Source organism: Cyprinodon tularosa, unplaced genomic scaffold (assembly GCF_016077235.1).
Source record: "Cyprinodon tularosa strain WSP-4 unplaced genomic scaffold, ASM1607723v1 ctg44, whole genome shotgun sequence".
Lineage (NCBI taxonomy): Eukaryota > Metazoa > Chordata > Actinopteri > Cyprinodontiformes > Cyprinodontidae > Cyprinodon > Cyprinodon tularosa.
In genome coordinates, this window is record NW_024039163.1 from 1166929 (window position 1) to 1192235 (window position 25307).

The following is a 25307-nucleotide window of genomic DNA, read 5'->3' on the forward strand; positions in this document are numbered from 1 at the left end:
AGTAGACATAATTAAAATTCGAAGTGAGAAGTTGATTTTTCAAATATAGTCAGAGCTCAGACTGTACTCGTATTACCATAAGAGCCCCATCTGTGAATAAATTACCTTTAATGATTCAACCACATTTTCATTAAATAGCTGTGCTCCTATATAATGCACAAATGTGTCTAAGAAGAGACTTAAACTCGGGTCTGTGTGTGATGGCTGGCTTCTTTAAAATTTTTCTTTAAAGGAATTCTGATTCTTTTTTGTGTCACTCTGAATCTTTTAAAGCAACAGTTGTGTGACGTTCAGCGACTTGGGTTGCTAGGCCTGTAACCTTCATCTGTTGTGCCCCTTAAAGTATCTGGCAGCACCACACTGCTGTAAAATTTAACAGTTCTTCTGTTTTGGAACCTGATAGCAGACCTTTTTGGACCAGCAGATTGGTGGAGTTACCTGAAAATTCAAGGCCACATTCATCCCTGTAGATTAAATCCTATTTCAGAGATCCTAACATATTTCTAATCAGGTAAGCGTAACTGTTTAATTTCCTCACAACAACTTAGATTAGTAATTTTTTGTGTTTAAGGGGATCTCATAAGCCATTCAACAAAGGATTTCACCATTTGTTTATTGACCTGAAAAAGAATTTAATATCTGAAATTATAATAATACTTGGGTCAAATTTATGCGGTAGTGCATAACTTTATTTCAGATTGTGTCTGGTCACATTTTCCTGAAGGAAATATTCATGTGAATTTTAATGATTTGATGTTACAATAATTGGACTCAATGCAGCACAAAACACAATCTGGGTTTAATAATACAATGTCAATCCAAAAATGTCCACAGAGTTGATGTTTTTTTTAATACTTAATGAGACTCTTTCATGTCGACAGAGTCTCTCGGTGACAAACCTTGCGATGGCAACTAGGACAGATGATGTCTTTTGGTTGTTTATACTTGTTTACATACATATTTTTGGGCCATCATTATTTAACCAATTCAACCCAAATTGGATTGTTGTGCAGTGACATGTCAAAGGTTTTATATTTCTGAATTTATTTATTTTTTTGTTCTGCAAATTTAAAAATTTCCCAATCTTGCATAAAAAGGAAAGCTGCACACTCCTTTGTACACGAGGCTGCTCGTGTCTTTAAGTCTTATTTATGAAGCGATGCCCAGGGTTTAATGTTCAAACATGATTAAAGATAAATATTCTGATTTGATGCCACCCCAGATTTTGTCTGTATTTTAAACGTTGATGCTGAACCTGCCTGCTGGTGCCACATCTGTCCTAGCCTCCTTAAGCCAACAGCAAGCTCTGTAACCCTGACCTGCTTAGGTGAGACTTACCATATGGTCACACTCCACAACATAACTGTTTATTTATATCTCAGTAACTGGGGGAGTGTGAGAGTGGGAGTACGTGTTGGAATCTAAGTAGCAGAAGCTCTTATTCAAAATAAAAGAGCAACTCAAATACGTATGGAAGACAACTGGCTCCAAATAGTCCTCTTTTGTCTGTCTCTTATGTTTTTGTTTTGTTGTTGGGCCTCAAAGTGAGACGGATGACAATTCTTGAAAATATTTCAAATCCATTGTGGTCCTGTACTATAAAGTATGTTTGTAAATGTAAACAATCTAGATTATAGCCATGTACCAGGCATGTAATTTTTCTAATAATGGACTAAAAAGCTGAGTTGAAAAGGATCTGTAAGGAGTTTGTCTACAATTCATTTCTGAGTTTTGCTTGCCAACAAAAGCAACTCTGAGATGTTTGCTGATGATACAGTGGACTGTCCACGCAGCTTAATGCCCAGGTTGGCAGTAATGGTCAGTTTCTGAATGTAGAGGCCATCTGTCTGAGAAACCCACCCACAACTGGATGTTTGCCGCTGTCGGCCACCAGAGCTGTTCTCTCTCAGCTTAAACAAGACAAAGAAGTGTTGCAGGTAAAATAATTAGTATTTTTTTGAAGTATTAACAGTTTACCTTCAGGGTGGTTATCAGTTAGGCTTTATGAAACTATAGAGATAATAAAACAGTTTTTAGATGTCTTTGTGGGAAATTAAACCTGTCGTACAAATTTTAGATATTATACCCAAAACTGCAGAGCGATTTAAAGGAAGTATGTAGAGTAAACGGAGATGGAGTTGGTTCCTGTTTTCACAAAACAAGGGGAGACTGGGTTTTTAATTAATTGAAATTTTTTATTTATCTGTTTATCTGTTTCAGCTCAGCTTGTATAGCTGATTATTGTAGGCAGGAAAAAAACAGATTCCAAAGCTGTTCATTGTTTTTGTAAGAAGTGAAATAAAATTGTGTTAAAGAGTTGGAAAAAGTATACATTCTTTTTTCTAGTTTGATTGCATTGAGTAAATCTTTTATTTTGGTTCTGGCTTGAGCCTTTGCACCGAGGTGAATTCTTGCTTTTGCTAAAATTGTTATTCTTTTATATACTACTAAAACATAGCCTTTTACTTCGCCCTCTCATCGCCCCCCCCAAAATAGCCGCAGGCCAGCTGTAAAGAATAGAAACGGACCGATGCCCTTGTGTCTTGGCAGAACCTCTGAGGCATGCGTAATGTGAGCAGCACATAGCTATGAGATGACATAATTTAATTGTTCTCGGTGTAGGTTGAAGTCAAACCTCCGCCCGAGTGACTTTTCTGTTGCGGCCCACTGTTTTGACCAATGTCGCCTTTTCAGGCTTTATTAGTCTGTGTTTTTAATTTTTGTGGCAGATTTTAAGCACTTTGCATGCTCGCCTCCAAGTGACTTTTAAATTCTTTTTTTTTTTTATCATCTGGCAGGTGACCCAAAATTCTAAGATTCAGTCTGCAAAAAAACCAAATGCGCCATGTATGTATTCTTCATTGTTAAAGTAAAAGCTGTTAAAATCAATTTCCTAGATCCCCACTAAGGTTAGAGTCTTGTTTAGATCAAACGTCTTGTAAAGATGCTCCATAAATGCTTTGGGAAGTTACTTGAAACTTAATCTGTGCGGTATTCAAATGTCTGCTTGTTCGTATGAGTTGCAGGGATTTGCACACAGGTCAGTGTTTACCCTGTGGCCCTGCCCTGCCCCCAGAGTGTACAGGTGAACATACACTCCCGCCAGTGGACAGACTGTGGTGGGAAAATGTTGCAACCACCTGCAGAGCAAGCTAAACTGTCTGCATTTTTAAAAAATCTCCCACATGGTTGTGGGGATAGTAGCCATGGCTCTCCCACTGTGTATCAAAATACAGAAATCAGTTATAGTAGGTTCGACAAGTTAAAAACTAGATAGTTTAACAAGTTATAGGAGGAACAAACACTGATACCAGGACTTCCCCTTTAAGCATTGAATACTTGTAGAGATGTCCCAGATTGTGCTGCATCAGTATTAAAATGTGTTTGAACTAAATTATCGAATACATTGGTTTAATGCTACAATTTGGAATAATGTTCATCATTTAATGTGAGGAAACCTGTCTGACAGTCTGGCATTAAATTGAAATTGTCAGCAGAGCACAGACTCTAACCAAGCGTGTAGCCGTTTTGATCAGGTCGGTCACAGCCACCTAATCTCCTTGAACCCTCCTCCTACAACGGATCACAGGATAAACTGCCATTCCTGTCCCTCTCATGTGATGTCCTTCTGTTGTTCGACAGAAATATATCGAGTTCCTGCTGCTGCACATGTTCTGTGTTACAATGAAGATATTTGTTTCTCTGACTTCTTCTGCAGCTGACAAACGGCTTCTGTTTGAACACACATGCAGTAGACTTAAGCTCCTCGGTGCCAATGATTGTAGTTTAGACTGAGGTCATGTCGCCTTTGCAGTTAATCTCTGATGAAACCAGAAACAAAGACCTGCTTTCTTTAAAATATAACAAAGCCTTGCCAGAATTGTAAAACCACATTGAAGATGGTTACACACAATATGAAAACTCATTTTATTAGGAGTAGTTTATGGTCCTAACTCATCTGCAGACGGTTTAATTCGGTTCTTTTCATCTATTTTTATTTGCACAGGTCATAGATCTTACAAGATTTGCTGGTTTTACCCAGTAATCATGAATTAACTGGTCTGTGCTTTGTTTTGTTTTGGCTTTCAAGCCAAGTGGATCTCTTAGTGATTCTCTTCCTTCTCTCCTGTAATATGCATTTACTGCAAACATTAAAGCATTAGCAGACAAGCTCTGAACAAGCATCATAAAGTACAGTCGGCTCTCATTTTCAAACATCAGTACTCTCATCCTTGTCTGTGATGAACTGTGTGAACAGGACTGGTGATTTGTTGCTTGTTTACGTCAGAAGTGTGAGATCAAGTCTCTAGTTTGCGTTAAGACGCTGCTGGTGCCAAGTGTCAGATGACTACTACACATGCTGGCTGCTGCTGCCAATGCGCAGCTGAAATATCCATGTCACAATGTTGATAGGTGCCTGTTTCTTAGCAACTGGGTTGCAGAATGATGTGTTTATCAGCCAGTATGAGGCTTAATGTTGTGTTATAGATGTTAGAGATTTCAGTCAGGAATGATGTTAGGATCAAATATAATTATGCTTTTACTTGACTGTACTGTAGGAGACAAATTTAGTTTATTTTGTTGTCCTGTGTTGTGGTGGTTTATCTATAGAGTTGCTATTTTGATATGAGATCCAAGGAGCTATATGTAGTATGGAAAAGTGTAGGTTGGATTGAAGAATTTTCCAAATGTAATGGAGTCATGTTTGTATTTTGACTCATTCCCCATTCTTTGGTCCATTTATCTATATTTGTCCTTGACCTGATCATTCATCTGTCTGACACTGTCCATCCATGTCTTTTATTCATCCATTTATCCATATCTGCATCTTCAGGGTTCTATATTTAAATAAAGTACAACATTTGACATTTCTGGCCTACATTATTTGATATTTTGATTTGGTTGGGTTAGGCTTGGAAAAGTATTGACTTTTATAATAATAATAATCTTCTTCGAAGGTAGATACTGTTCTGTTTTTGAACTTTAGAAACCTCTAGAAAGACTATAGGTTTCAGACAGAGCAGGCCATAATAACTGACAAAAAGAAAATGTAAACATTTGGATGTATTATAATGTGTTTTAAGTTATTTTTCATTAAACTAATGCATCTTCTCCTCACCTTCATGGCAGAGTCAGTATATGACCTCCTCCCCAAAGAGCTCCAGCTTCAGCCGTCGTCCACCCAAACAGACCCACCCACCATGAGCCAGAAGAGCGGGGGAGAGACGGGACCTCCCCCCTCTGCAACGTTGGCCACAGGTGAGACATCCACCCAGCCTGTGAAAACCATGATCTGGGATCAGTTTTTCTTTAACGGTCCATTCCCCAAGTCAGCAGGGGCGAAGCGGCAAATACGGCCTTGTGATTGTCCGGGGGGCAACTTCACCCTTTTCATCTGATGCAAAATTAATTTTGAATAAGTCGCCAAAGTTAAGTCAGTTTTTTTTTTTTTGGTTTTTTGTTTTGCTTGTTCTTGCTACACTTAACTAAAAAAAATCAACTGAACTGCAAGACAACAGACTATGTGAAGCAGCAGGAGGAAAATTGACATGATTTGTTTTTGAGCTGCAGTTTAAAGTCCTACTTTTGGTAGGAAATGTTCTGAGGATTAGGAGGTGATATTTTAAAATCAAGCTGGGTTATTTATTTATTTTTTTTGTTTATTTTTACTGATGGATGTCATGACTCCATCTTTCACCGTACACAGTTAATGCATGGCACTGTGTTAGCAGCAGCATGGGAAATATTTAGCTTTTAAAGCAGCTGGATATTGTTTAGATTAACCAGATCAAGATACGATTATACTAATCCATATTGCCCAACTCCTCTGTCATATTCTGCTACCTACAGAATACCATTTTTTATGTAAAAAATGAGACCAATATCCATAATTTCAGATCTATTTCTGCCATTTAAGGTGATCTATAAGCTGTATTACTACATAAAATGGTTGTGTAACTGGGCACACATTTATGTTACTTTAAACATTAGATGAGAATATGAGGGGAAATGCAGATTCGGGCCTGGCTTAGGACAGAGTCATACCGACACTCTACTCTCTCTCTCTGTTGAAGCCTTTCTTTTGATGATTTTTGTTTTTGGTCGTTGACGTGTTGGACAATTAAATTCTTCAACTTTCTGGCAGGAGCATGAAGGCTTGTCAGTAAATGATATCTGGATCTGCTTGTATTGCCAAAGGCCCCAGTTCTAACTGGAGAAAACTAGATGCAAACCATGATGCTACCATTACCATGCCCTAATGTGGGTGTAGTGTTCTTTTGTGAGACTTGGATTTTGTGTTCACAAATTTTCAATATTCGCATTGCCCTTAATAACTTGTATTAAGATTTTTAGGAAATTCCTGCTGCTTCTTTAATGTAGCTGAGTCACTTAACTAATAATTTTGTTGTTCTGCCACATTTTTGCTGTTCCATGATGACTGCTTTAACTAGTATATCAAATAGCTTGAAAATATTTTTTGTTGTCCTTCTCTTGATACCTTTAGACAAGGATGTTTTCTGAAGCTCTCTGGGAACTTTGGCTCTTGCTAAAAGAAGGTGTTTGTCAATTGTTAGCATATCCCCAATCCTTAGAGGGTGTGTGCACAGTTATACAACCACAGTATTTATGTTTCTTTATATGTTTATTATCACTATATCCCTCCCTGATGATTTTATCCAATGTGGTATCTCTAGTATGTTAAACTTCATAAGTTGTAAACATGGAAATGTTTTATTCAGTTAAACAAATTTTACTCTGAAGTAATTTGTCGGAACACATGACATTATGATTTAGTCAAACAACTAAATATAGTTTCTGTTAACATTTAGACTAGATTTCAAACAAACTTCTACCTCAAAGGCAGAGTTCTGTGTAAAACCGAAAGTTAGAAACTGAAATCATGTATTTCCTTTAAGACCAAATCTGAGCCGTCTGCCTCTCTTAGAAATGACTATAATTGACCTACCTCTGGCTGTTATTAGCTTTGTTCCTGTTAATTGTTCCAAATAATTCTTACATTAAACTTATTGCTAACATATTGAATGAGATGCGTTAACCGTTTCCCTGATTTATTTTTGCTCTAGTGTCTTCATTTGCTTTTTAGCTCCAAGCTTTTAAGGCTGTTAACAATTCATAAACCTAGCAGAAATGGTAAGGAAACTGGTTGAATTGATGATTTCTTTATTTACAAAAAGCTTTTTGGCAATGCATCTTATGGTGTTGAAAAGCCTGTTTATAGTCTTTATTGGTGCCAGATTTGTAACAAAGAGCACCTGAGAGTTAGTTATGTGTGCTGTAGATATCAGATGGATGGAATGACCTGCCTGCAGCTTAACTCCTTCCAACACTTGTTGGATCTGCTTTTGGCATGCTGTTTGTGCCAAAGGTGGAATGGGATACCATTCCACCACAGTGTGTGAGACCAGCATGAAGCTGCAGGTTCTTACAACCACAGCTGCTGCCTGTTAAAAAGATGGTTTGTTAAATTCCCATTATATCAGGTTTCCTCAAGCTTTAGCCACCCAACCCATCATCAACACCAAACGTTCATAAGCTTATATAACTTTATTGTTCAGTTACTATTGCTATTATTAATGGTTATCTTGATAACTGATTTAATAATTAAATAGCAAATTGTGATTAATAGACTGTAAATTTTGATTTTGTAAGACCTATAACTAAATTGGTAAGGAGTACTGGAGGGCATTTTTATAGACAAAGGTTTCTCATCCTGAATGCAAAATCAGTTTTGACTTAATTTGTGCTCTAAGTGGGTTGTTCTTTCAGCAAATTGCATCTTTTTATAGTCTTTATGCTCTAGTTAACAATTATTCTATTACGGCATCAACTGATGATTCTTGAAATAATTATCACAATATTAAAAATTGTCTTTATCACGGTATCACAATTAAACCTATTTATTGTTTCACCCCCTTCACTCGTCTATGCTTATCCAGGTGTGTGACAACACCACCCCACCCATGGAAAAAAACTTGTGCAGTGCATTTCAAATTATAATTTGTCCAACTTTTTTATCAGAAATATTAAAGATTACTTGTTAGGTCATTCAGAGGTCACCATCCCCTCATTAAGCTCCCAATTGAACCAAAGCGATCTACGTTTTTAGTGCTTTGTTAGTGACGATTTGTGCAGATAAACTTTGTGCAGCTTTTTTTTTTTTTTTTTTAAACAGTCATTTTTAAATATTTAATCTGCATTAGTGTAGCACATAAAAAGTAGACCACTGTGGTTCAAGTAGACCATTTTGGTTTTAATCTGAGCTCAATAGGGGGAGGGTGATGTCATCTACCAAAATAAAAATAATAAAAAATAATTTCTTATAGAAACACAAAACAGTTTTAAATGCAAAAATCTGCACTAACGTGGCACTAAAAAAGTACAACCCTTTGGTTCAATTCAGAGGTTAATACTGGGATGGTGGTGTCTGGATGTCCTAAAAAATTATCTTTACTGTCTGATATCAAAGTAGCACAAACAATAATTTTAATTGCACAAACCTGCACTAATGAAGCACTAACTATTCAATATGTTTGCTTTTTCCAGATTGGCGGTGTGTTAGCTTCTTACATTTTATGAGCTTACATTTTCCTAAAATTGGTGGCTAAATTTAAAGGAAATCTAACAGGTTTTTCTGTGGTATAATATTTATTGCCAATAATCTCTAAAGCTAAGAGCTTTTTGTGCCAAATTTACATGAAAATATTGCTCTAATATTTAAGCAGTTCTGTTGCTCCTACATCTGTTATTTAGTTGTAATAAAGCTGTCGGCTGTTAATGGTTTTGGATGGCTTATGGCCTAAAAAAGAAAATGCTACATGAACTAATAGGCTATCATTTGTTTTAAATTATAAATTATGTGGTAATGTTTTCAGTGATTTATAAAGGATTTTTTTAATCTGATGAAATGGTCAAGTTGCCCCTTGGAGGTCATTTGTTTTATAAACTGCAATAAAAAATAGTCTGATCTGAGATCATGGTTCAGGACTGCGATCAAACCTTACCTGTAACTACCAGGGATCCTCTTTTAGAGTAACCAGCAAACTAACTGGTCAGCAGTCGGGTTGGAGGGGGCGCTTTCTGTTTAACGCTACCTTTTCACCGTTCTGTCTGGGCTAGCTGGCCCTAAGCAGTGCTGATCAAAAGCATGACTACTGTAATGTCTTTCAGATCATTATTAACAAAGTGCACATGCTTTTTAAGTGTCTATACATGATCAACTTCCAAAGTTACTCCTTCCTTCAGTGTATTCACTCATCCAATTTAGAGATTGACAGAAGTTGAGTCTTGAATGATCAGCTCTCTTGTTGCTCATTGGCTGTCTCGTTTTTATTGCAGGAAGTTCCCTCTGAGGCAGGGAGTGTCTGCATATAAAATGGTCTGCAGTTCACTGCTCCATAGGTCAGAGGCTTGTTTATTCTGTCTCCATGGCTACGCTCAGTCCCAACCAAATCTTCCAATTGGCATGCGCAAACTCTACTGTTTTTTCTACTGAATGCACATTGCACAAACTGTGATGTAACCCTGGCAATTTTTTTTGTTTTTTAATTTGGCGCCACATTTATTCAGCTTGCAAAAAATAAATAAAAATAAATAAATTTGGCTGTACAAGAAAGTTTGACCAGGTTTTGTTCTGTTTCTTTCTGGCAATGTGTATGTAACAATTTGTAGCTTGCTTTTGTTTTTGTAAACAAAGCATGTCAGTTTTGTCACCTTGATTTTTAATTGGGAGGTTTTTATAAGAATCAAAACTTTGTGGGACCAATAGTACCCTTCTCAACTTTAACTTCAGATTATTGGATCAATGCTTGGCAGCTCTCGCATGCACAGTGAGAGCGTAAAACTGACTAACAGTCTTTTGAAATTAGAGTTGGGAAGAGGGGAAATCAAAACAAATCATGCACAAATTCAGCTGCTTGAATGGGACTGCTAGCCTGCTCTGTGCTGAACACCTGTGCTAACTTTGTCTGTGTATGCCACTACAGATGCCAACTCTTCCACCTCCAGCCCCTCTGCCTCTTCCTCCCTGGCCATGGGACTCTCATCCAGTGGCGGCTCTACCTCTGCCTCAGAACATCTGACAGTCTCTCCGCATCTCCACTCTGCGGGAGGAGACGGGGCCAGAGTGTCCGAGATGCAAGGAATGGAGGCCGCCGATTCCGCCCCCAGCAGAGGCACAGGTGGATCCAACAACACAGGCGGGGACGTAGGGAGCGGAGTGCTGTCAGGGCTCGGTGTGCAACAGCTGCAAAACACCCCATCAAAGCGAAGGCCTGTGTTGAGCATATCACCGCCACCCGAAGATCTGTTCGATGACAGCCAAATGTCTTGCCAAGATGAACCCACCATATCCACTGCACCGTGTCCGGACTCGGAGCACAGCAGCAGTATGTGGGCCGACGACTCCGTGTCCAACTTCAGCTTGATCAGCTCCATCTCGTACAACGACAACACAGAAGTGCCACGCAAATCCAGAAAACGCACCCCCCGCCAGCGTCCGGGCCCCAAACCTGCTCCTCCAGAGAACAGCATGGATGTGTTTGATGCCGACAGCGCCAAGGGTCCTCACTTTGTCCTCTCCCAGCTCAGCACAGACAAGAGCAGCACAATTGCAAGGTTCGTACCTTCCTCAAAATGTATTACTTTATTTGAAATGACAGCAGCACCGCACCGTGTTTCTAGCAATATAATAAAAGCAATTTAGTTTCTTTTTGTCTGCAGTAATTGAGTTTTTTTTCTTTTTGTTGTTCAGCTCTCTGGATTCAGGAACTGCAGTGAAGGGTGGGTCGCTGTCTGCTCAGTTTCCTCAGAGGAGTGACGGAAAGGAGCTCAAGATCCTGGTGCAGCCAGAGACCCAGCACAGAGCTCGGTATCTGACGGAGGGCAGCAGAGGTTCAGTTAAAGATCGAACACAGCAAGGATTCCCCACTGTCAAGGTTTGACCCCAAACAGCCACAATTAAGCCTTAACCAGGAAGAGCCTGAAAGTTATATGGAAAATATTAATACCAATCAACATTCCAGTCTACTGTATGTTGATGCTAAAAGAATTATTTTTTATTAATTTGTTTAAAAAGAACACAGAATTATGTATTTCAGTGGTTTGTCTGTCAGTCTTATTGTTGTTAGCAGCTAATGAACATTTTGTTTCACCAAAGATTATAAAATCATATCAGAGCAAATAAAAGTAATCACTATAAAAGCTGACTATCCTCCGAGTCCTGTAACCACTGCTATAATGGAAAGTCGAGTGGAAGGAAAAAGCTACAGCAGTTTAATAGACCTGTGAAGCAATGCTTTATAAAGATATTGTTTTGTCTGCATTGTTATTTACAGAGAAACCAAACTTTTATGTCCATGATCATCAAGATAATAATAATTTAAATAAATCTCTGTATTTATTGGATCTGTAAAATGTGAAATAAACATCTCAATGATATAATTGTTGAAGCACCTATATTAAAAAAACACAAGTTAAATTTGTATCCATAAATTGTAGATTGATCTTTTAACCAAATAACTTTAAATTCAAATAGCTTAAAAATGTCTGTTTATAGGGCTTTATCTGCAAGACTTTTCATTGAGTTTATCCAGACTTACATTCCTAGCCTTTTTTTCAGTAGGTTCCATAGCACTCTAGATATCAGTTATCCAGTTGGGTTAAGAAATATTTTTTTCTCTAACCATGAAACAGCCCAATGTTGAAGTTAGCTTCAGCTTATGTATAAAAGGACCTTTTTATTCCTTTTGGAGCATCTGGGGAAAAAAAATAATTAACTAAATTTTAAAATCTATAAAAAACAAAACGTCAAATCTTGACATTATTTATTTATATATTTTTAATCACATTTTTTTAATTTGTCCTTTTGCTGATATTTTGTTTGTAAAAACAAAATAGAAGATAGCAGAGTCAATAGTTTGTTTGGTATCAAAGGAGGAACCAGGCTTAGAAACAGCAGCAATTTAAAGCTTTGCCACCTAGTGTGCTCCAGGGACTAAATAGACAATAACATTTTCCCTTCACAATTTTTTTTGACGATTCATACAAATGTATCTATTTAATTTAAAAGTGACTCAGATGCTTAAATATTAAGTTAGAAAGGTTTATTAAAAAAATTGCATTTTCAGAATTTAGAATGTCATCTTGGAAAGAGTCTAAAGCATTAGATATGTTCTCAATCTGATTGTCAGTTGTTTTTATTTTTTTTTCATATTTTTATACAGAATAGAATTTAGACCAAACCTCATAGTTTAAAGGTAAAGTTTCTCCTGCAGGGGATTAAGTCACCGTTTCCATTCACTTATTTTCTTGTTTATTCTTTTTTTTTTTTTTATTGCTCTGTCCATAGTTGGAAGGCGTTAGCGAACCAGTGATCCTTCAAGTGTTTGTTGCCAATGATGCGGGCAGAGTGAAGCCTCATGGTTTTTATCAGGCATGTCGGGTAACAGGGCGCAACACCACGGCCTGTAAGGAGGTGGACATAGACGGCACCACGGTTATAGAGATCCCGCTGGAGCCCAGCAATGACATGATGCTAGCGTAAGAACAGATCCTTTGCTTGTTGTGTCTTTTTTAAGTGTGTGAGGCTTATTTTACCTTCCCATGTTGGTATCTGCAGTGTGGACTGTGTAGGAATTTTGAAGCTGCGTAACGCAGATGTTGAGGCACGTATCGGCGTAGCTGGGTCCAAGAAGAAAAGTACACGAGCCAGGCTGGCCTTCAGAGTCAACATCCCCCAACCTGATGGATCAGTGCTGACTTTGCAGGTCCCTTCATCACCTATTCTCTGCAGTGAGTATTTCAAACTGAATGGGAAAACTGTACTGGCAGATGTACTGGCTCTGTTTTGTTGTTTGTTAAAATGGTTTTAAATTTGAATAATTTAAAAAAAAGTTGTTCTTTAACTTCTTCTATATCCAGCCCAGCCAGCCGGACTGCCTGAGATCCTGAAGAAGAGTCTCCACAGCGGCTCCGTGAAAGGAGGCGATGAGGTGTTTATAATTGGAAAGAACTTCCTCAAAGGAACCAAAGTCATATTTCAGGAGAACATTTCAGGTATTGCCGTCAGTTTTGAGACTTCTTTGGATCTTGTTGCCTCTTGTAAGCTTTTGTGTTTGTATTTTAAATAGATGCTGGAAAAATTAAAATAAAAAAAATTTATTTGCTCTCAACTCTGTAGATGATAACTCCTGGCAAGCTGAGGCAAAGATCGACATGGACCTTTTTCATCAGGTACTTGCAAACATCTACTATTCAAAAATAAACTAAATTGAATCTAAACTAAATTCTTTATAAAGTGCCTTGAAAACGTATTCACACCTCATTTTTCAGTTGTATTTTGCACTGCAAGCACAAGCATAATATTTGGTTTGGATTTGTCCAAAATAATATGAGTAGCAAATCTGATTTAATTTAGATGATGGGCATAAACCTGTGTTTGAAATCCCCAGAGGTTTGCTTGGAAGATGATGGAAAAAATAGCATCATAAAGACTAAGGACCAGTCAGGGATCATTTTCTAGTGTTTAGAGAATGTATTAGCTTAAAAAACGAAATCCAAATAAATAAACTTGCAAATAAGCGCTGGTTAATCCATCATTTGAAAAAGAAAATGGTTACTTTACCGCTAAAACAGCAACAGTCTATAGGTAATATTCACACAATTTTAAGAAATGCCTTTTTGTTAAATCGCAGAGACTCTCTGTTTACATTTAACTAGCTTGGCAAGCCAGAGTGACCTACGGCGTTAACCATCAGTCATATCAGTCTGGAAAAGAGCAGATAAAACCTGATTTCAAAGGCTGCCTTAAAGAGTGAGCAGAAACTGTTTAAAACCAATCAATAAACTACAGAGGTGATGGGAAAAAAGCTGTTAGAGCAGCCAGCTGTTTAAATTTTAAATATATATATGCAGCTCCTTCACACATAATAAAAGGCATAATTAAAACATCACTATGATCTTGACTGTTATGTTACAGAAGGAGAATCACAGCATATGGTGGTTTTGCAAAGTAAAGACTCAGCAGGGAGATAAATACAGTTTAATACTCCACTTAATTGCTGCCCTCGTCTATTTAGGGCTAAAACAATTAATCGATTATTGAAATAATCTTTAACTAATTTAGTAATCAATTAATCGTTAACTGAGTATAGAGACTAAAACATGCCTTTAGGTGATAGAGCAACCCTCTTAGAGCAGTAATTATATCAAAATTGTAAAATAAAAGTATAAGAAATATTTTGCATTTAAGATTAAAAAAAATTTTTTCATCTGTCATTATGCTTTATCCAGAACTCCTCAATTTGAATTGTTTTAGTTTCGCCTGGTTTAAATTGTAATACATCTTTTTTAAGGAACCTTTGGCTATCTGATTATTAATCTATTAATTGAAAAATTTTTCGACAGATTAATCAATAAGCAAAATAATCTATAGTTGCAGCCCTACTTCTATTACTTTTTGTCCGTGACTCAAAATGCCTGTAAAATACATTAATGTTTTTGGTTGAAAGTAGTAAAATCTTACAAATCCATGGGGTATGAAAACCCTGCAGGACACCGTAAATCTAAATGTTTGTATCAGACATGTCTGCCTGTCACTAATGCAGTTTGTTCTGTTTAATCCAGAATCATTTGGTGGTGACGGTCCCTCCATTCCAAAACCAGTCCATCACTTCTCCTGTGTCTGTGGGGATCTTTGTGATGACCAATGCCGGTAGATCACATGAGGCCCAGTCTTTCACTTACACTCCAGAATCAGGTACAGAAACCACTGATCAGAGCGTCCAGCTGACATATGCTTATAAAGTTCCTTCTTATCTATTAGGACTAATTTAACAAGATTTGCGATAGGTTCAAAGTGTCGGTTGAACGGATAAAGAAACTGATAGGATTTAATCATTAAATACTTTTTTATAGTTTTTCAACAAGCATCATTAGAGATGTAGCCTTTTTTAAAGTTTAATATAGAACTGTATATATAAGCTATAGCTGCTCTAAAGTCAGGAGCAAACCAAAGAAGTTGTACAGGTCTTACCTTTTTTTGTGTGTTTTTTGTTTTTGTTTTCCTTTTTAGTTCAGTTTCTATCCAGTTCTTAGACATGTGTATCTAATAATAGCCAGAAGAGGAAGTTAAGGTCTTCAACTATAAAAAGGGCACCAAGACCCAGGATGTGTGTCAGTTTTAGGTCTGAATAATACAGTTTTCAGGTACTTTATTACTAGAGAACTCTAACAGACACAGTTTCTTTCATTTCTTTTTAAATGCATCTGTGAGAAATGCCAAATATTAAAATTTAATCAGAATAAATAGTTTATTATAAACAAGAGCATTCAACATAAGATACAAGCCAAACCTACCGGTATGTGTTTTGTACTTAAAAAAAGAAAAAGCATAAGTGAAGCATGACAAGGCATCAGGCTAATTATTTAATTAGGAGTTATAATAGGTCTGTTGAGCTTAAGGTACAGTAGTAGGGCTTTCAGACATATTAATATTGATTGTTTTATCTCTGATGGAGTTAAGGAAATGGGAACAAATGTTCTTGCAGTCAGGTTATGGGAGCAAAGTGCCTAAAGATGCCATTTAAAGTTTCTGCATTGGCAACTTCTGCAAACTGTAGCAGTTTGATACGTTGAAGATTCTGTGATGTTGTTCAATGATCATGAGTCAAGCAAAGGAAGTTGCGCCCTGAAAACAGAGGGAGATTGCTGTGGGCGGGAGAATTGCCTTCAAGAACCTAACTAAAAAGACCAGTTTGATTAACTGGAACTAAAGTTTGAAGAAATGAGAGCTGTTTCAACTCAGAATACTCAGTAGAATAAAAAAAAAAACATAGGAGGATCTGATACATTTACTCAAAATGAAATTAGCCCATTTATATTTTATAGATCAGGAAGGCTCACACTCTTACCCTTAATCTAAATCCTCCTTCCGGGATTAAAGATAATACAGCTTGTGGCTCAAGGCCATGGAACAGCTGCAGGGGAAATAAATGGCAGGTTAGAGGGAGAAGGTGACAATGTGGTAGGAGATGTTGGTGGATTGTTCTAACCTATACAGGAAAAGCTGCTTTGTTGTCACTGTGCAACAGAATTTATTTAGACCTCCAACAAGAATAGAAAAAAAGGACAAAAAAACACTCTCAAATTTTTTCCCAGAGATTTGGGGGGGAATACCTAAAAATATAAAAATTAGTTTACAGTTAGATATGAAAGATACAAGTGATTAAACAGCTGGTTATTGGACAGCTGGAGCAATGCCTTCCATGGTTGTTATCTATCCTGTAGATGCTCTTTTCTTAAGTCCCACACATATCCAATGTATGGTTATTAGGGGAAGTGAAAGAAGAAGAAATGCCTTTATTGTCCCATGGAGGGAGATCTGATGTGACACTGGCAAAAAATAGAAGATAGAAAAAAAACTTCCTTGATTAAATCATGAGAAAGAAACAAAATGTAAACAGCAGAAGAGTTTCCTCTTAGAGGAAAAAAATGCAGTGCAGTTATAAATAAGAACAGGAAGAAGTGTCTTCTTACCACCGAACGTGTACACATTTAGAAGTGTGATGTGAATTTGTTGACTCTTTTTTTGTTGTAGTTGTTGTTGTCTGCTCAAACGGCTGAATCACAGAAAACCCTAGTAAAATGCGTTCAACTGTGGGTACCGGTGAAGATTCTCAGTCATCAAGGTCATAGTCATTACAAAAAAGGAAATCCAGGAAGCTTTTTCAATTCAAAATGTCAATGACATTTAGAAGTGGAAAAAAAGCTTCCTGGATGAAAAGCGAAACGTATTCCAACTTGAAAACCTAGTCCTGTTTTGTTTTTTTTCTTGTTGTTGTTTATTTATTTATTTATTTTACTTTTCTGGAATTTAAATGTGTGGTTCAATCAGAAGCATTAAAGCTTTACGAGGTGTTACGCATGTCAGCCATGAAGACATGGACTGCTTCTGTGTTTCTTTAGCAGACTGTCTAATGTTTTCACTCTTCAGTAGATAACTCAAATGGCCAGGCTGTGAAAACAGAAGGATCCTCCCTGGTCACCTCCTGCATATTTGACGGCCAAATCAAATCTGTGCCGTCTGAGCAAAGTGAATGCTCTGACCAGCCTTCCAAACGGCAGGAGGACACACCTATGGAGGTGTCTAGCAACCCCCAATCCACAGATGTTTTCAAAGTAAGAGATTTTTGGTTCTAAACATTCATTTTATCCAGTTATGAACACACTTAGTAATAAGTTTTCCCCTCCTCACTTCCTCAGCCGTCCAGCGATGCTTTGATTTCAGTGCAGCAGACTCTGGAGCTCAATTCCAGTCCACATCCAGGAGGAGAGGCTTTCGAGAGCCCGATGCCCCTACAGCCTGAAGATGTTGAGCTTGCCCAGGCGCCCCCTGTCTTCCCTAGCCTGGAGTCTCTCAGCACCATCCAAAAGCAAGAGATCTCTTCCACCACATCCTTCCCTGTATCAGGAGACACAACAATACCCCCAGTTACAGCAGAGGTTCCTCAGCAGTTCCTCAGAGACCCTCAAGAAAGCCTGTCTCCTGAGAGCTCTGAGAATAGTGGAACGATTGTGGTCGTCGCCATGCCTCAAATAGCAGCTGCTGCTCAGCCACAGCCGCAGCAGTCACAGGTCACCCTCTTTCCCCAGGAAGGCGTGGCCCAGTTGGAGCGGGCCGTTAGGGAGTTGCAGGCCGGAGGTAACGCCACCCTCGAACACGTACTGGAGGTGGCTGTGGCCCAGCAGCAGCTTAACTCTGTGCTTTACAGCCCCACACCCACTGCAGAGTCCCTACAGCAGCACGTCCAGGAGAACATGAACAGCCTGCGGTTGGGGGGGTCTGATAATTCACTTTCTGCACAGCAACAGATACAAATGCAACAGCAGCAGCAGCAGCAACAGATACAAATCCAGCAGCAGCAACAACAAATACAACAGCAGTTTCAGCAACAGCAACAAATCCTCGAGAACCTGCAGCAACAGCAGCAGCAGCAACTGCAGCAGCAACAGCAGCAGGTCCTCAGCAACATGCAGATCCAACAACAGCTCCTGTTACAGCCTCGAGACCAACAGCAGCTGCAGCAGCAGCAGCAGCAGATCATGGAGAATATTCAGCAGCAACAGAATCAGCAACAGCAAGTCCTGAACAACATTCAGCTCCAGGATCAGCAACAGCAGAACCAGATTCTGAGCAATTTGCAGCAACATCAGCTGCAGCAGCAACAGCAGCAAGAGCAGCAGCAGGTCTTGGAGAAGCTGCAGCAGCACCTGCAAGCTGAGCTGCTCCAGCCCCAGATTCACTCCCCTGCCCAACCACAGCAGCCCGTCTCCCTTCTGCAGCAGGCGGGGGAGCTGCTCACCATCCAGACCAGCTTCCCCACACAGCCTCCGTCCCACACATCTCCACCCCAGCAGCTCTTCCAGTCACCCCAGCCGCTGGCTGAGACCCAGAGCTCCCAGCAGCAGGTTCAGGCTGCGCTGCTTCAGAACACGCTGACGGTCCTCTCTGGTGGGGGTCTGAGCTCAGAGCAGCAGTCCACCGGCTCCACCCTATTTTTATCCACCAACCCTCAGCAGCAGCAGCCCCAGCTGGCCTTCATCTCCTCCATGGAGACCTCATCTAGCCAGCCCCAGTCTGTGTCGATGTTCCAGAACCAACCACCAACCCAGCTTTCCCAGCTGCAGTCACAGAACACCCCAATGGAGCAGCAGCAATCTCCACAGCAGAACCAACAGCAGCCACAGCAGCTTCCAATGGGCCAACAGGGCTCCTTGTTCCAGAACATCCCAAACCACTCACCGGCAAACCCTGTTCCCCAAAACCAGATCTCCCAGCCCCAACAGACAGGCCTGCTTCTCTGTACAACAGATCTCAACTCGCAGACTATCCTGTTCAGCACCCCAACCCAAGCGGCTCCCGCCATCGGAAGCATTAGTGTTGGAATCCCCCAACAAGACACGGCAGAGCCCATGTCTTTCCAAGTCCAGAGCTCCTCAGGGAACAACTCCACTCCCACTGCAAACCAACAGCAGAACCTGTTCCAGGAGCAGCAGCCAATGCAGGTGACTCCAAGCCCCACCCAGGTCCCCAGCAGTCAGCCGGTCAAGCTGTTCATACCACAGACGTCGCTGTCAGGCTTGCAGGGAACTATCGGCTCTCAGGAGCTGAACAACGAAGCTGCAGCTCCCGCTGCGACGATCTTTGTAGTCCAGGGTGGCGTCGGCATGGTCGCCAGCCCGGGTCAGCAGCCACCAGAGCAGCTTTTCCAGACCACAGTGGGCGGTAATGTAGCCCAACAAGGACAGCCCAACCTGTTTGTGTTTGGCCTTCAGAACGGTAAGATGATTTGAACTTTTTATCATTTTAGAAACAAATGGAGCTTCTTTTAATTTGAGGTTTAAGAGTCATTGTATTTCCTTTAACAAGATTCTCTGTTCATTTTAGAATAGTTGAAAACAATATTCAATGATTTAAATTAAATTTTAGTGGATAATTGAGCCATTTTAGAAAAAGTTATTAGAAATATTTTTGTCCAATTTACCTGTGGTGAAATAAATGGAGGGAGCATAAAGGAGCCCAGTCTTTAGTTCACCTCACAGGTTATCTAAAGGGTTCAGGTCTGTAAACTAGTGGCTATCAGAAGCTTCCTGACCTCTTTGAGGTTTTTTCACACCAAATTTATGATAAAAATGCAGAAATAGTGTTTCCAACTCCTCAGCAGGAAAAGTCGCTATTGGCTGTCCTAAAAGGCGCTATATGACGTCATCGCCATCAGGTGATGACAGGAAGAAACTAGGGGATTTTAACAGTTTTACAAATACCTTTACAAAAACAAGCAAAGAAAAATACAGATAATTCAGCAATTTAGTTCCACACTCCATGGTAATAAGTTGTTTACCAACCAGCAAAAAATAAATAAATCAAACATGAAGAGGAAAGGAGCAGCAGTGCAAAGACACATGGAGACTGGAGGAGCAGAAGGGGAGAGAATGAGGCTGTGGTTTGAAAGTGCAATTATTTTATGTGAGACAATTGTGTCAGTTAAAAATTCTTTTCATGTCTTAATTTTGCATTCTAGTGAGGGATTAGCAGCATATGCACATTTCATTTGCAATCTGGATTTAAATTGGAAAGGTTTACACTCTGCTGCAGCGCAGGCAGCCTGTTCTGCATGACGGCGGACAATGAGAGAAAGCTAGAGAGGGAGGGAGGCTTATGACGTCTCATGCAGAAACAAAGAGTTCAGTGCTTTTATATCTACTAAGATTAAGCATTAATACAGAGAAAAAGTCGTTATGTTTGGTGCTGGCCACCTTTATGAAAAAAAGGCACTGGGGGGTCTGAAAAGGTGCTAGATTTAGTAAGAAAAGCGGTAAGTTGGCAACACTGGAAATCTGGCATTTTTTACTAAATATTAAATAATATAAGATAATAAATGCAACATGCACAGTTGTGTGGTTTCTTTTGGTCTTCATATCCATGAATTTAAAATTAAAAAAAGACCTTTCTATATTTAAAAATATTGAATGAAATATGTTTTACTATTGAACATCATAGTTTAAATGGTCAATTTATCCTGTTAAACAGACCATAACATCTGATTGGTTAACTTCAAACCAGTCACTGTATCTTTATTGTAGTTACTCTTCCTGATTTCAACACAAGATTGTGTATTAAATAATACATTTAGAATATGTCTAAAATAAAATTTTTAGAACAAATATTTGGAATAAACCGTTTACTAATTTCCCCTGATGTCTTGCATCAAACTAAAGATTTTTGTCTAAAGGACTGAATAGCAGCTCTATCTGTATGACCGAAACCTCCAGACACTTATATAACATACATAACAGCAAACACCTGACATGTTATTATTTACATTAGGACTGAAGCTGAACTCTGAAGTATTAGGTGGTAAATATATTTGCTCTGACGCATAATATGGTTTAATTTATCTGCTATTGATTGTAAATGTAACTATTTTCTCTACCCTTTAGACTCATCCCAGATACTCACTTCTTCTGGACCGAACCTGTCTGCTCAGACACAAGCCCAGAGCTCTGGTCACATGCAGCCTCTGTTGGATCAGCCCATGGCCCAGGCTGCCTCCGGCATGCACAGCAATCTGCAAAACACCATTCAGGCACAAATGCAAACCAGTCTAGAAAATGCACTGCAGTCCAACAGCCAAACTCCAATGCAGACCAGTCTGCAGTCCCAGATACAGAATCAGATGCAGGCAACGATTTCTGCAACGTCGGGCATGGATAAAATCGAGGACATATTGGAAAGTCTGCAGAAGCATTGAGACTCGTTTGGACAGACGTGTAGCTAAAAGTTAAATCGGCAAAAGTGGCGTCTTGGTTTTTTATGCCGATGCCATGAAAACAACAACAAGAAAATCTAAATATTTAATAACAATTTGCTCTTTTACTAAAAACCCAAAATATGAGCTTTGACATCATTTTTAAAAGGTCATCATTATTAATTTTTCATATTAGTGTGCATTCATTGCTCTCAAATTGTTGACTCCGCCTTTTGTAATTATCCATCTTGCAAATTAATGAGGCCCGGCGTAACTGCTTGATGAATTAATCCTAAAAAAAAAAAGAAAGAAGAAAAAATGCAGTGTTTTTTTGCCGTACTCAGATATTGTGAGCCTCAGAGATTATGCTACAAACCTGCTTTGTGCGGGAGAAGGAACCAGAAAGGCTTGACGGGAGATTGTGGTCACTTGGGAACAGAGCAGGAACAGAATATCAGATTCCATTGATGCGCAGGTTAACAGCTGAATCTCATGTTGTGACTGTAAATCCTTCATATAACCAGGGTTTAAAAAAAAAAAAAGTAAAAAAGAACATTTTATCTTTGATATTTTCTGGCTATAAAGACTTCTGTTTCTCTTAAACCTTGGATTCACATGACGGCAGTCCCTCCCCTACAAATTCAGGTGAAATGAAGTGCATTCTTTGTAGAATAACGATGCCTCTAAACATTTGCTGGCATGAATTTAATCTCTGAGGGAGGATAGAAGAACAATGCTATCAGCTGTACTCCTTAAAAACAGGCGAGGGCCAGTAATGAATAGATGAATAACACCACTGAATGATGGCTTCTTGTTAAAACCGAAAACATAAATTGACCATTATTATTACTGGTTGATTTGATCTATTTATCTTTAAATTATTTCATTTTCCAGTGAAAAATTCAACCAACCCATTAGCTAGCCTGCAGCTGCTTACCAGACATGAAGCCCGCCAGCTTGAATTATAATTTAGCGTTACTTAATAAAGGTAATTAGTCCCACTCTGTTGCTTTCATTTATTTATTTTTTTTCAATATATTATACCCCAATACCTCTAACCAACTCATGGTTATTCTAAACATAAAAGTTTGTATATAATATTTTACAACTACAAATGAGATTCAGCCTGTTAAACGATGTGACCGAGCGGCTGGTTTTGCCGTCACCACGCAGTGTTTTCCCGTTTAGGCTCATCGTTGGGTCTAGCAAAGCTTCTTTGGTGAATTTCAACAGCATTCATTTTTGTGTCATTTTTCAGTTTGTTAGTTTTTGTGATTTTTTTTGTTTGTTTTTTGTTTCCCATTTAAATGTGCAGGTAACCTTTTACCATTTAATTATCGACAGAAAGCAGCTTTCCACTAGTGGAGAAAAAAAGAGAATAAAAAAAAAAAAGAGTGTTGTGTGGTTTTATAGACATTTTATCTCAAGCACTTTATAACCTTTTTGTGTAACCTGCTCCTGATTATCCGCCCATCCGCAGCTCTGTAAGGAACAAGCTGAATTTGTACATGAGAAGAAAAAAAAACGTCTTTGTAGTTATGAATACATTTAAATCAGTCGTGTTTTTTCACATTTTATCATATCTTCTGGTCTGTTTTCGTTGATAGCGTTTGTATAGAAAGCCAACTTGCTGTCAAATGCTTGTGTTCAGTCTCAGTGGTCCAGAAGCAGCCATTTCCATTAGAGCGTTGTCATTTGTCACTGAGTGGTTCAGTGGGCCTTTCTTCTTATTTTTGTTTTACACCAAACCTATTCATCTAAAATATTATTTTACTTTGAAATGAAGGATACCGTTTACTTTTTTTTTTACCGATTCACTGTAGATGGTTATACTATGTCTTGTTTGCGTGTAGAGTGGCACCAGATGAAGTTTTATGACTCGTCTCTTTCATATTGAGCGAGGGCTCGCTGTTACTCAGAAGCCAGAGTTTAGATTTTATCTATGGTGCTATGTACCGGAGTTACAGGCACCTCAGCTGTGACGTTAACCGTTTCTAATAGCGCTGGCTTTACTTTTAATCTTTGCAGCAAAGTTGAGTCCACAGAGCTGGCTGTTTGTTGTGGGTTCTGACTGGAGCGAAGCAAGGCGTACCAAAGCTCCTGTTGTGATTCGTCGCCATCCTGTCTCATGCTCGTCCTCGCGGATGCCCTCGTGTTTACTCGTTTTTACAGATGAATGCAGCTCTCCTGTGGAAAGCAATTCAGCAGATTTACAAATGGAAGGAAAAAAAAAAGGTACTTTCCACCAGTTTGATACAGTTCATGACTCAGGGTTCCTACACAGTCTGGATAAGAAGGAAATTTGATTTCTGAATTTTCCAGGTCTGTTTAGAAAATGTGGATATTTCCAGACTTTATTTGTGTTCCTTCTTACTTGCATATAGTTTCTGTCTTTAGGTTCTTCTCTGTATCCGTCCTCGGTCTCCCTTTCATTAATCCTATCTCCAATCCTAACTGCCTAGTGAAATTTTTTTCTTCTGATCTCCTCTTCCCTCTGGTTTTAAATCCTACCCACCATAAACACAAAACATTCATATTTTAAAAAGATCAGTCTGGAATTTTTACACAGCTATTGTTTGGGAACCCTGATTTTTTTTTTTTTTCCATGTATATTGTCACTGCTGTTCTTTCCATATTTAAAAGCAGCCAATTTGGCATAATCATAAAGCCAATTTCTAAATATTCAGATGTTAGCATAGCATTGGTCATAAACTCATTTGTTTACATTTTCATAGTCATGCTCTTGTCCTGCAGCTGTTAGGGATCCATTTTAAAGTAACTTATCTTTTTTTAAATTTTGTATCCATGTATCAAAGTGTAGAGTATTTTTGTAAAAACAAAGCTTTTTTTGTTTGTTTTTTTTGTTTTGTTTATGCTCATAGCACAGGAGATATCATAGAGAGTGTGCTTTTCTTGAGATGAAGCGCAGGTTTACTGTGAACTGTTTAAAGTGGAGAAATATAATCAAGTGGACATCGTTATTGATTTTACCCAAACTGTACAAACATGAGGATGTATGGGCAAATCTTTTTTTTTTTTTTTACATCTTTAGTTTTTAAACTGTTTTCATGTCATGCATCTCAAATGGCACTTTGACTCATCCGTTTTACTGTAGATCAGGTTAGAGCTCAGTCACGTGTCTCCAAGCATTCCCTTCCTCTCGGTCAGAGGAGATGAAAAAAAAAAAAGAGCACACAGCATAGTGGAAGAACCCTGGAAAGGTTAATGCCTCTTAAAGCCATACCAACACAGAAAGCCAACCTGTGACTTCGCTTTCATGAATGTAAATTTTACCTCATGGTGTGGACACCTGGCTTGGTCTACATCTAACATCGGACCAATTAACGTTTCACAGATTTGTTTTGTTTGTTTTATTTGAGGCACAGAGAATAGAAGTGGGCGTGGCATCAGCTGTCATCGGATTATGGTTTGGTTTCATGTCCAGTCCTTAACATTTTCCAGTAAACTGGTTTACTTCCACTTGAAAATGAAGAACCCTGGTAAACATTGAATCAGAAGGTGGCGAAGAGACAGCACATACATCTTTACATTTTGTCTGTTTTGTTTTTTCTTTTTTTTCGTCCCTTCAGTCACATGTAGGTGAATATCCATGTATATTTAAATGTGAAATACACTGCAGGGGTATCTTGAATTTCAATTGTGATGCTTTTCAACAGAACTTTGTGTGCCTTGACAAATTAACCATTGCTCTGCTGTGTTTACTGGCGTCCCTTTTGTGTCCTAACTCCTTGTCCTTTTTATCCTCTCGGACCCTTGTGACATAAATAATTTCAGCACCCATCAACAAAGCTCATACCGTTGTATTTTATTTTCTAATTTTAGTGATTTTGTTTTTTTTTTTATTTTCAGAATACCGCGCAGCTTTCATGCGCTTTTGGTTTTCATTTGAGGTTTTTCACGCCTCATGAGATTTGTACATGTGAGGTAAAAGGGACAAGACAGTGGCGATTGTTTTTGTAG

The 25307-nt window shown here is 38.7% G+C and overlaps 1 protein-coding gene across 3 annotated transcripts in view; it reads left to right on the plus strand.

Annotated features, from left to right (window-relative positions):
• nfat5a (nuclear factor of activated T cells 5a) overlaps nucleotides 1-24547 on the plus strand; it is a 32484-nt gene extending 7937 nt beyond the window's left edge. The window contains exons 1-12 of one of the 3 annotated variants that reach the window (XM_038300066.1): nucleotides 5129-5259; nucleotides 9358-9420; nucleotides 10005-10635; nucleotides 10772-10955; nucleotides 12368-12558; nucleotides 12638-12810; nucleotides 12940-13074; nucleotides 13199-13251; nucleotides 14644-14776; nucleotides 17012-17196; nucleotides 17281-19357; nucleotides 21019-24547. In XM_038300066.1, coding sequence (XP_038155994.1) covers nucleotides 10052-10635; nucleotides 10772-10955; nucleotides 12368-12558; nucleotides 12638-12810; nucleotides 12940-13074; nucleotides 13199-13251; nucleotides 14644-14776; nucleotides 17012-17196; nucleotides 17281-19357; nucleotides 21019-21329 — 4026 coding nt within the window. In that variant the 5' untranslated portion in view covers nucleotides 5129-5259; nucleotides 9358-9420; nucleotides 10005-10051 and the 3' untranslated portion in view covers nucleotides 21330-24547. Of the gene's footprint in view, nucleotides 1-5128; nucleotides 5260-9357; nucleotides 9421-10004; nucleotides 10636-10771; nucleotides 10956-12367; nucleotides 12559-12637; nucleotides 12811-12939; nucleotides 13075-13198; nucleotides 13252-14643; nucleotides 14777-17011; nucleotides 17197-17280; nucleotides 19358-21018 lie in introns of those variants that run through there. The other 2 variants (XM_038300064.1, XM_038300065.1) reach the window with 2 other exon arrangements.
• Nucleotides 24548-25307: the final 760 nt, after the last annotated feature.